This window comes from Epinephelus lanceolatus, chromosome 11 (assembly GCF_041903045.1).
Source record: "Epinephelus lanceolatus isolate andai-2023 chromosome 11, ASM4190304v1, whole genome shotgun sequence".
Classification (NCBI taxonomy): domain Eukaryota; kingdom Metazoa; phylum Chordata; class Actinopteri; order Perciformes; family Serranidae; genus Epinephelus; species Epinephelus lanceolatus.
Window position 1 is genome coordinate 23,261,708 of NC_135744.1, and position 11,499 is coordinate 23,273,206.

Genomic DNA, 11,499 nt, shown 5'->3' on the forward strand with positions numbered 1-11,499 from the left:
AGCAACTTTGGACCCAGTGCCACAACTGTGAATAATGGCATGGGCACATTTTAGAGTAGGTAGCTTTAAGCTGTACAGTAGGTGAATCATCAAACAAACACTTTGCAAGCTCACAAAGTTGATCTCCTTTTGAGAGTGAACAAAACATGAAGTCCAATTGTTTGTTTATTATTAAATGAATTTCACATCTTTTCAATTTCTTTAACTTTCTTATCAGTGTGGGAGTTTAACACATAATAAGGTTAACAGTTTTTTGTGCGGTTTTGTAAATATTATGTTTTGTAACTTTCCCTGACCTCGCCATTATGTACCATCTGTTTATCTTTCCAGCTGGTTTGTTGGAGCAGTGGACAGGGGTGAGTGCCTATGTTTACACATTTGGTAAACATTAGTTTTTAATATTGATGCCTCAGCTTACCATAAATAATGTTTGTTCATCACTTAACTGTGTAAGGGCATGAAAGACTCTATGTCTGGATGAAAAATAAAATAAAATAACTTTTTCATCTGCAGAGATAAACTTAAAATATAAATGTGAAAAAAATATTCTTAAATGGGCCTTACTCATAAGTTATTTTTTGTCAACAAATTCCGTGACAATAAGAAATAGTGTATTTGTTGATAACTACTTTTAGCCATGGATTAATGTATTGGGTGTCCTGGAGGGTATTTATAGCACCAGGGGAATGTATATGTGATCAACTCGAAATAAACTGCAGTGCCCATGTTCATTATAAAGTAATGCATCACCCAGTGCAACAGTTTGGCTCTTCGGTGTGACTGAACAGATTTTGTAACATCTTGTTCCACTGGAAAATTCTGGCCTGGTGAGACAAAGTGAAATACTCCTACAACCCCTCAATGCAGGGCAAACAGGAGAGAAAATATTCCAAGTCTCATTGTATTTAGTAGTCCACATATAAAGGAAATATTTGACATATGACATATTTGTGTATCGGGCTCAGTTTATCCTGCATATCTTACAGAAAAGCCTGTTTATTCTTTAGGCAGGATATCTTATTTCTGGATGAAGAACAGGTTCTCAGACCTGCCCATCATCCAAGCCTGTTTAAGCAGGATGAATTTTCCAGTTTTGCTTAAAAATGTTACTTTAAAAAAAATATGGCATGTTTCACATGTAACCTGAGTTGAAGTACATTTATTATGTTGCCTGGTGAATGTGTACATTTTGAAAAGCATTGTATTTTACATCTGCATCTCCCCGTTTGTGTAATAAGCAGTGTATGCGTGTTGTGAACCTGCTTATGAAGATGAATCTTTCTATAAGAATAGTGTGCCCTTTAAATAGCAGAAAAAAACGCTCTAATGACTTTAGACCATGTTTGTGGTCGTCAATGGCGCGATCGGTTTCTGCTGCCTCAAAATAGCGATACTGCAACAATGCATCTGACCAAACCTCATTCTAACCTACGCACCTGTTGTTGAAGTAGAAGTCTTTATTGTCACTGTAGCAGAGCAAACAACGAAACTGGAGATGCAACTTGTTGCCATGAAAATTACAGCTGCATAAGTCAGAAATTAGCAATGACAGTGGTGCTGCGCTGTACATCACTTTGTGCCGGGTTAAAATAGGGCCCTTAATGCTCTCTGCAATTAGGTGGAGAAATATTTGCATATATATCTGTATCAGCAGTTGGCGAAAATGAGTTGGAAAATACTGGTATACCCTACTGTGACCTGCAGATAGCCTGTTTTAAAAGCTTCCAGTGAGCACGGTGCAATCTAAGAGTGAATGGCTCTCAAAGAACACTTAAGCGTTTTCTTTGCTTTGGAGCCTGAGCAGAAAGGTCTTACCTCTGGATGTCAGAGATCAGCCACCAGGCCCAAGCCCAGCCTCCCACAACGTATGTCTTCTGATCTGAGCCACAGCAGCCACCTTTGAAACAACACAGATGAAATGGTTAGAATCAACACAGAGAAAAAGCCCACTGACCATCAGAAAATAATAGCTAGAAAAAAAGGGACCAGTTCAAAAGCAATAGACCAGAAATTTGATTCAGATCGTTTAGACCTTTTAAAGCGTCTACAACTGATATTTTTGCACTTGTAGTGATGAACCTACAGTACAGAGAACTGCAGAGATTGCAGTTCCCCTTGGATTTTCAAAGCTTTATAGCAAGTTTTAGCTCATTGTTATCCATCCTGATCCACAACTTTACTGTTTTGGTTAACTCTTACTGCTCCATAGTGCTGTTTACAGCTGCGCAAGACAGTGATTTTCGAACCCAATCACCAGAATAAATGTTGGCTATGTATGTTTCTACAAACTACAGATACATAACATTTTTATGTTTCATATGTGGTGAATATGTTAAAACTTTGTGTTTCTTTATATCTCAATAACACTACAAACAACACTTGGTTTAAGTTTGGAAAAAGTCATATTTTGGCTTAAGAAAACTGTTTTATTTTTCATGGTACAATCACAGTTATTTAGGCCAAGGATGACTCACTAAAAAAACACCCGCTTTAGTAGCAAGATTACAGCTGGAAATGCTGCCAATATCTACCTAAAACACAACCAGTTCTGTTGTTGTTGGTCTCAAACAGTGATCTGGTCACAATCCCTGCTGAGAAATGCTACTTTTGTCTCGCAAAGAATCGCTCGCTTTTGGTGGCACAATTGCCACTAAAAATGCCATTGATGTCTCACTAAAAAAACAACTGGTGTTGTTGTTTGTTGATGTCCAACAGTGGTCTGCAGCTTTGCAGCTGTTTCACCTAGGTGTCACACCATCAACCATCCCCTCCACCTCCAGGTGACAATCTAATAAAAACTATGTGACCAAACGATGATATGATACGATGAAATTCACAAATATATTGTATCAGTGGTTTGCAGAAACATACAGTGCACTTGTACAGTGCCTGCCCAGCACCAAACAGCAGACAGACACAGCAGCCACTTTTTCGCCGCCTGTTCAGGGTGGGAATTTCACACTGTTGTTCCACCATGCCATTGTGTATAAAAGGAACAACCGCTGAATGAGAGGTGTCTCGCCTTTAAGCCAGCACGGCGGTATTAACAGTACCTAAAATGTCTGTGTATAGCTAGATGACTGTGTAAAAGGGACAGGTGACAGGATGGGACCATGGGTGGGATGGGTGTAACGTTTAGACGCTGTATTATGTGTGCGACCTACCACCGGAGATTTAAACAGCAGCTGTTAGCAGTTAGAAGCTACCTCAAAGAAGAAGAACAACAGCAGCCAAAATGTCCACAACTTGGGAAAACAAGGAGGTCTGGGAGCTCATTGCCCTCTGAGCAGAGGACGAAATCAGCTTGTTTATAAAACACTGCCAACGCTTATGTTGTATGTCACACTAAAGGCCGTCGCTGTTGACTGAAAGGTCACACCATCACGCCTCTTTTGTTTCCAGGACGCCAGTGTGCTATCTAAAATTATTGCTGCCGCTGTTTGGTTCTGTGTAAAGATACAAAGGCAGTATAAAGAAGGGACTTTGTAGCGGCCCTATAGCATGATCTCTGTATAAAAATGGCTAGTTAAAGACTAGCTGGGGACAGTGGAGCATTTAGCAGCTAAATGCCAAATATCAGAGTGAATACTAGACTTAGATTTTCCAGATTCCCAAAACACCACTCCAAGTAAATGATAATGTTGCTCTGTAACTAGTGGATGTATACATTAGGGGTGGGAATCACACTTTAACTGAATAGTTTTGTGGACAGTTCTAATGTTCTGTGTGCAGTTAATTTAACACAACATGATGCGTGCATGTACAAAAGCACTCAAGTTCATACGGATCATTGGAAGGAATAAATTTATAATAATACATCCAATGTATAGGTCTATATGTAACTGTAGCTGCTGATTTGGCTTTAAACCTAAAGTAGCATAGAGGTATTCTTGAGAAAGATCTCTCAGCCAGTGACCCAGTTCTCATTTTCTGCAAGCGGCTTTCTCGGGAGAAAGATCATGTGCTGTTTAGAAAGTCTTAAAAACACCTTCCAACCACGGTGGCCACAATGTTTGCTCCTGTTACTCTATGAGCAAGCGCCTCATCTCTGCTTTCCGGTGCCACTTTGAATCTTTGGTTCGATGTTACTCTCACACTCAAACACTGCTGGGTTATTGTGATCTATGCTTTGATTTATTTTATTTAAGAAGTAATAATGCACACACAAACACTTGAGTCCATCATGTAAATGTGCTAAATTTAGTCATACAGACTAATTTTCATCTGCAGTCCATTGCAGATTGATGGCATTAAACTGCTGTGCAACAACCGCAAGAGCAGGCAAGACACCTGCATGTTCTTAATAAACTGTAAATGGTTTTTCCCATTGTGGCGACATCAGAAATGTTCAAATCACTTTTCTCTGCTCAAGTAAAGTTTTACCGATGTAAAACATGGAAGAACAAAAATTCATCCAACTCATACTATAGAAAATATAAAAATATAAAAAATGAATGCCAAAAGTTATTTATTTTACTACCACTTTATATTGCCATTACTGAAGTCTGCCGGTAAATTCAGCTTCATGTTACGCTCAGAACAGTTTTTAATAAATCAGAAGTTAAAAAACATGTAAACTGCCGATGGAGATGAGCAGAGGATTAGCTGGGAAACATCACATTTATTCACTTTACATGGAGCTACAGTTAATACTGAAATATGTTAAATGTTTGCCAAATATGTTAGTATCTCTTAATAGGTCATCAGAAATCAGAAATCATCTTTAGAAGGAGCAGATGTTTACCTTAAGCTAGCTTGGGCCATGATAAAGTTAACAATATTTTAACAGTGCATGGTGAGCTAATTGCTAGCGTGCTCGGTTGAAAAGAAAAAAAAAAAACAAAGCTTTGAGATGGCTGTCAGAGATGGCAGACGTATGATCACATAATCCCGTTTGAGTTTTAACAGGTGGTGTGTTCCACGTTTTGTGGACCAATTGCTCTAGTAAAGAAGAATAAAGCACTGTAAACAAGCTGTTACCACTGGAAGTTGCCGGTTTCAGTTCAGCGCTGGAAGTTACACCCATAATTCATACAAGGTACCATGGGGGCTAGGAATAAGGTGGATAGAGAACCAATCTAAATGCCAATGGTCTCATTAGTCTTTAGCTATTATATTGTGCAATCAGTATTTGCTTTATAATGATCAAAGCAAAAAAACAACTTGTTTTTTTTTCCATTTTAAGCAAATTAACACTTAAAACAAATCCAACGTTCTAAACAATACACCACACACACTTTCTGACTCTCCTGTAGGCACATTACAGGCAGACCACTACAGAAACATTCTATTTCGTGTGCCATTTCCTTCCCAAACGGCACTGTAGAAGTGATAGTTACGACAGTTTTATGTGTGCGATCTTTCCAGATGTAAGTTAGTAGTCACTGGCCTCTGTCTGATAATGTAATCTGGAGTGATTGGTGTGAAATTCCCAGCTGTCACATGTTAACTGACAGACAGAGGAGGGGGAGGAGCGGGACTATCTTTACTGACACACACTACTCCCAACAACCAGCAGGACATATTGAGCCACATCTCACCCACACAGTTGATGTGTTTTTTATATTTCCATCAACAGAGTTACTGTTGAAAGACTCTTCTGTTAAGTCTATAAAGAAGAAATCTGACTCTGACACAGTGGCTTCTTGTGTTTCCTGTTGTACAAATAATGCATTTTCCTGGCGTGGCTGAACAATATCCCACAGGAAACAGTAGCATTATAATGTGCGGACCAGGAAAATGGCACTTGAGAGTTCATGGGAGACACACTCTCATGAGCTCACCAAGATGAACTATTGAGCCAGACTTGTCATGTGAGTCTAAATGTTGCCACATTTCTCTCTGTCTTTTTACGTCAAGCAAATTTAATGTGAAGTGCTTATGGAACTGAATTTTTAAATCAATCAACTCTTGATTTCAGTTTTTGCTTTCTTTAAATGTTGAAACAGAGGATGAACACGTGCAGAGTGTCTTGATGAAAATATATTTTTGGACATACTCCATTATGACATAATCTAACTCATACAGATGTTGTTTTAATGAAGGAATGTGGGCAGGATTGGCTTTTACTATAAACACCCACGTGACTCCTGCCCGAATGCCATCACCAACCACACTGGTAAGAGGCTGAGGACCTATAGAAAGGCCTGAGGCAACACCCCACAGCCTGTCCAGTCTACCATCAGCATATCTGAGATTCCTGACTGCATTCACTCCACAGCGGAGGGGGGAGGGGCTCCATAGAAATGAATGAGAATTTACAAGAGCTAAAACAATCCTGTAATCAGCTGTAGTTTCCTTGATGGGTTTTGTTACTAAAAAGTGACAAATGTCTTTAATTAAAACATGCAGATAAGGTGTTGGTGCCTTTGGCCTAAAAAGAAAATTGAACTGTGGCACCCGACCTTATAAAAAATAATTACAGAGTCCTGTTTTTTTACACAATTGTAAAATCATTCTATGAATCAGGATGTGCAGTTCACGCCCACTCGCCTCTGCTCCCAATCCTTTATGTGGTAACTGACACGCTCTTCAAAGTGTGTTCACAATGGAAAACCCCAAAGCTGTTTCTCTTTTTCGTTCATTGCAAGTGGATTAGACAGGAAAACTGCCCTAACAGATTTTGTTACAGAACGCTGCTGGAAACATTTTATGCACTGCACACTGCCAAACCACATTTATAAACTATGGCAAGGTTTTCAACAAGGCAGAGATCAGTGGTTCCTAAAAGACTGTCCAAGGTCCACCAGGGATCCAATATCAGATCAATAAAGAATGCAGCGACATGACAAATAGCTCTGAATTTACTACAACTTGACAACATAGACACTAGTGACACACTTAAATTTGGTGCTTTTCCACCAAATTTAAGACAGATTTTTTTTGGCCAAATAATCGTTTTCTTATTCAAGCATTGCAGTAAAATTCAAGGGGAGAATACGTGGCCCTAATGCAGAGGTAGGTTCTATGTAGTAATATGGTTATTTAAGTGGGTTAGTTTAATCTTTATTTTGTCAACAGGTAAGTGCAAGTATAAAGTAAAGACAGTATTTAAGATATAGTGGTAGGTTTAAAGATTTGTAACATCAAAAACGTGGACTTCCACAAAAAGGGGCATGAGTCATTTTGACAAAAATAAATTCAAAGATGCATGAATTAAATTAGATACTATCTTTTGGTAATAACAACCTCAGAAATGCAAAATTAAGACTATTAACAGCAGGTCCAGTGTGAAGGATTTAGGGGGATATATTGGCAGAAATGGAATATAATATATATATCTTTAGTGTTTAATCACCTGAAAATAATAACTGCTGTGTTTTTGTTACCTTAGAATAACCCATTCATACCTACATAGGAAGCGGGTTCTCATCCACGTTTCACCCCCATGTTTCTACAGTGACCCAGACCAGATAAACCAAACACTCACTCTAGATGGGGCCATTCGTGTTTTCACAGCAGCCATAATAGTTAGCAGCCCCTCTTTGACGAGCAGCATTGGAAATACACTAATTTTAAATGCGAAACTGCTTTATTCAATATTTTTAGTGGTTTAAATCAGTCAGTACATTTACATGCACACAGTAGTCGAGTTAAGCTCATAGCTTGGCTAATCAGTCAAGTCGGACTTTTCATCTTGTCTGAGTATACATGTAGAAGAGAAAATCGAATTTCTGACTAAGTACGTCTGACGCTGCTTCGATGGGCGGTGCTGTGTCCTTTTTAATAAAGTGCGTATTGAACTAGTTCCGGTTGACCCCAAGAGGAAGCTAAAGACGATGTTTAGCTCCTTTAGCTGTTGGAGCATGAATGTAGTTTTCTCGTCCATCCAGAAGTGCGTCTTCTGCTTCCTGGTCGCCATGGTGTTTGTTTGTTTGTTTTTCCGGGAGTTACTGCACTGCTATATACTGCACTGCTGCTACATCATCTCCTTCATTTTCCAGGTGAAAGCCCGCAAAAGAAAAAGTGGTGCAGGCGCAGAAGGCCGAGTCGAGCTACGGATAGTCCAATTTCAGTCGGACTAAGGGGTTTACATTAGGGATAGACCGATATGGATTTTTTAGGGCCGATGCCGATACCAATTTTTTTTCCATCACCCTTAGCCGATGACCAATTATGGACTGCCAATTTTCTTGAGCCGATATTTGGGGCCGATACTGCTTTTGCTCCCTCAATTTACATCAAAAAAATGACACAATGATAACAAATATTACAAGTCTCAAGTTTAAAATAAGAAACATTTATTGAACAGTAAAAAATACTAAAACAAGATGGAAAGTTGAGGTAGAACAGGTAGAATATTATTATTATTATACATTCAAATAAAAAAAAAAGAGTTCAGTGCTCTTAAATCTTCCAGTAATGTCTTTATAAAATAAACAAATATTTAAGCTGAAGCATAAATAAAACAACAACTACTGTACACAGTAGGATTCGCTGCATGTGCGCTGCAGGGTCTTCCGGCAACACAGAGCTGCCCGTGGATGCCTGTCTGTAAATCATGCCAGGGAAAAATAAATCCGCGAACCCACGCGCGTATCGGCCGATGCAGATACAAGTAAAAAACTCAAATATCGGCCCGATATATCGGCCGGCCGATGTATCGGTCTATCCTTAGTTTACATTCAAAAGTCCGGTTTCAGTCGGACTAAGCCAATAATTTGATTTTCTCAAGCTGCATGTAAATGTACTGAGTGGGTCTGTTTGCTTTGGAGAGGAGGAGACATTTGCGGATAAATAAACTTGTGGTAAAAACCTCCTGGATGTCTGGATCAGAAATAAGGTAAGCACATATTAAGGTAACATAGAAAATAGAGATGCTTGTGGCCCATCTGCAACCTGTCAAACAGCATAGGAGAAGCACTGATTTGTAACATGAAGCTGCTTTATACAGTGTTTTCAGTGGTTTAAATCACTGGGTCCGTTTGTTTTGGGGAGAAAGAGACCTCTGCCGATAATTCGGCTCACAAAAAACTAGGGATGCACAGTAGTATCGGCACATCATCAGTGTCGGCTGATATTGGCTTTAAAATGAAATATCAGAATTGGCCAACATGCTTTTTCTTTTTTGCACAATAAATGTATATTAAATATATTTAAAAGTCGTGTATTTCATGTCTCCATGTGCTGGTGGGCCATCATGATAAGAGTATGCATGTATAATATGACTTCAATTCCACTACAAAAGAGACTTGATGATCACTACAATTCAGCAGGGGAAAAAGTCTGTTTATCAATATCCATATCGGTCAAATGAGTGGTTACATATTGGCATATCGGATCTTGGCAAAAAATCCAGTATTGTGCATCCCTCGTAAAAACCTCCTGTACAATGACAGCTGACAGAATTCTAACCGGGAGACATTTCAGCTGGTTGCAATTTGCAATCCTCACCACTAGATGCCACTAAACCCCCTAAATCTTACACACTGGACCTTTAACTATGACTGGACAACACAGAAATTACTGACACTGTATGAATAAAGTGTTGTGACCAGTCATTGTGATATGAGTCATTAGTTTCACAGACATTAAAGATTATTTTGAGTAAAATAAAATCCAAAGCCAGTCTCTGAGTTCTTAAATGGGGAGGGCCCTGACATTAGGAAAAGTCTTCTATGTACTGTTTTAAGTCTGACACACCAGCTGATGGGTGTGTGGACCCAGGAGCATATATCAGCGTTTCCCCCTGTAATTTAATTAATTTAGCTGTAGTCCTTCTGCGGCAGAGAGACATTATGTATCCTACCATGACTGTTCCAGACAAAATAGACATAAAATAAACTGATTAGCCCAGCTTCCCCACATCTAGACCTCCAGTGGCTGCTTTATCATAACAAAATACCGAAGTGAAAACAGTTTAATGAGCAAAACACTGCACTTAGACACCAAAATAAAAACAGATGCGGAGGCACAACCAATCCAACCACTGAGGTGTAGAGAACACCTGAACACGCATTAATACATTATAGAGGAATATTAAAAGAGAAAATAGGTGGATGTATAGGCAATATAACAGATACATTTCTGAGGAGAAACGCACGAACGTTGGTGTGGTATGACGGATATCATGGCTCGTCTCTCAGATGCCATTTAAAGCCAAAAACGATGGATTTACCAGATAAATAACGTTAAACCTTTAACATTTAGGAGGGAAACATGGCATTTTTTCCAACGAGGTTTGGCACGGTGGACCTGTTAACGTTAATTACTTAATAAACACATTTGGTTTGTTGTAGGTTACACGTAATGCTACCTTCTGACCTACTGTTTAAAATATATAGGCCCCCTACATGTTACACGTCGAATAAAGGTTAGAAGAGTGCTTTGGTTATGTTCTAGGTTTGTCTCCATGAGCACTTCATCGAGCCAGGAAGGAGCTAGCAGCTACACATCGTCCAAAAAGCGTTTACGTTACCTGAAACCACAAGGGCCTCGTTTGGTCCGACGGTATGGCAGTTCCCCATGTTACCGACAGAAAAAAAAGACACGTATCCAAACCAACTCGACGCGTACAAAGCTAATTTCACTTATGTACTCTGTTTTTTTCCCGTTTTCTTCCACCAACACTCAATAATCGATGGATTCTGTGGGGGTCGAGCACCGAGTACGTCAAACCAACCGTTACACGACGCAGCGCTTCCGGTTATGACTTTCAAAATAAAAGTATTATTCATTAACGTGTTTTTCTCAATACTTGCCTCATTTCTTCTAACAGTCATGTGGAAAAACTTGCTGATCTACTTGTTCTGTAGATCAGTAATATAACAAACTAAGTGTCTCAGTTGTTCCTTACTTGAATATATATCATAGATATAGATATAGATATAGATATAGATATAGATATCCTGGTGTATATATCCTGGTGATGTGCATGTGATGGCTTACACAATGAAATAATTCATACATGTTCTGGTGAGGACAACTATTCAACTGAAAAGCAACATAATCAGTTTTGATCTGCAATATATATTCAATTGGTAATTGTACAAATTGCAGACAATTATACTAAGTCATTTACAGAAATGTGCATTTGCAGTTAAGATAAACTTTAATGATGTCACACCAGCGAAATTCAGTGTTTGATGCAACAGTTCAAGAGTCAGAGCAAAGGAAAAAGAGACTAAGTGATAAAAAAAATTAAAAGAGATAAAAACAGGCTAAATATACAAAATAATACTTAAAAAAAGCTTCATAGTCCATATGTACCCCCTATAACTGTAATACACACATGGTGTAGCACTGTACTAGAAAATGAATATAATTACAGAGGATACAAGCAGGAAATAGCACAGTATAAATATAAAGGATATATCTACAAAGGTGTGGTCCCGGTGATGGCATTGTCGGCAGCTGGAATAGGGCCGATTGCGGGGCATCATTCATACCCAGTCTCAGCCAAGTCAGTCAACTGGATCCAGCCCAGCTAATTTCATCCGGCACACAGAGTTTGGGCCAATTCTGGGCCAGGTCATTTGTCAAGTCAACTCAATCTTTATT

General features: G+C 39.0%; 1 protein-coding gene across 1 annotated transcript in view; it reads right to left on the bottom strand.

Annotated features, from left to right (window-relative positions):
• LOC117269870 (flotillin-2a) overlaps nt 1–10,634 on the bottom strand; it is a 34,673-nt gene extending 24,039 nt beyond the window's left edge. The window contains exons 1-2 of the mRNA XM_078172373.1: nt 10,418–10,634; nt 1,816–1,897 (exon numbers count right to left, since the gene is read on the bottom strand). Coding sequence (XP_078028499.1) covers nt 1,816–1,897; nt 10,418–10,466 — 131 coding nt within the window. The 5' untranslated portion in view covers nt 10,467–10,634. The remainder of the gene's footprint in view (nt 1–1,815; nt 1,898–10,417) is intronic.
• Nucleotides 10,635–11,499: the final 865 nt, after the last annotated feature.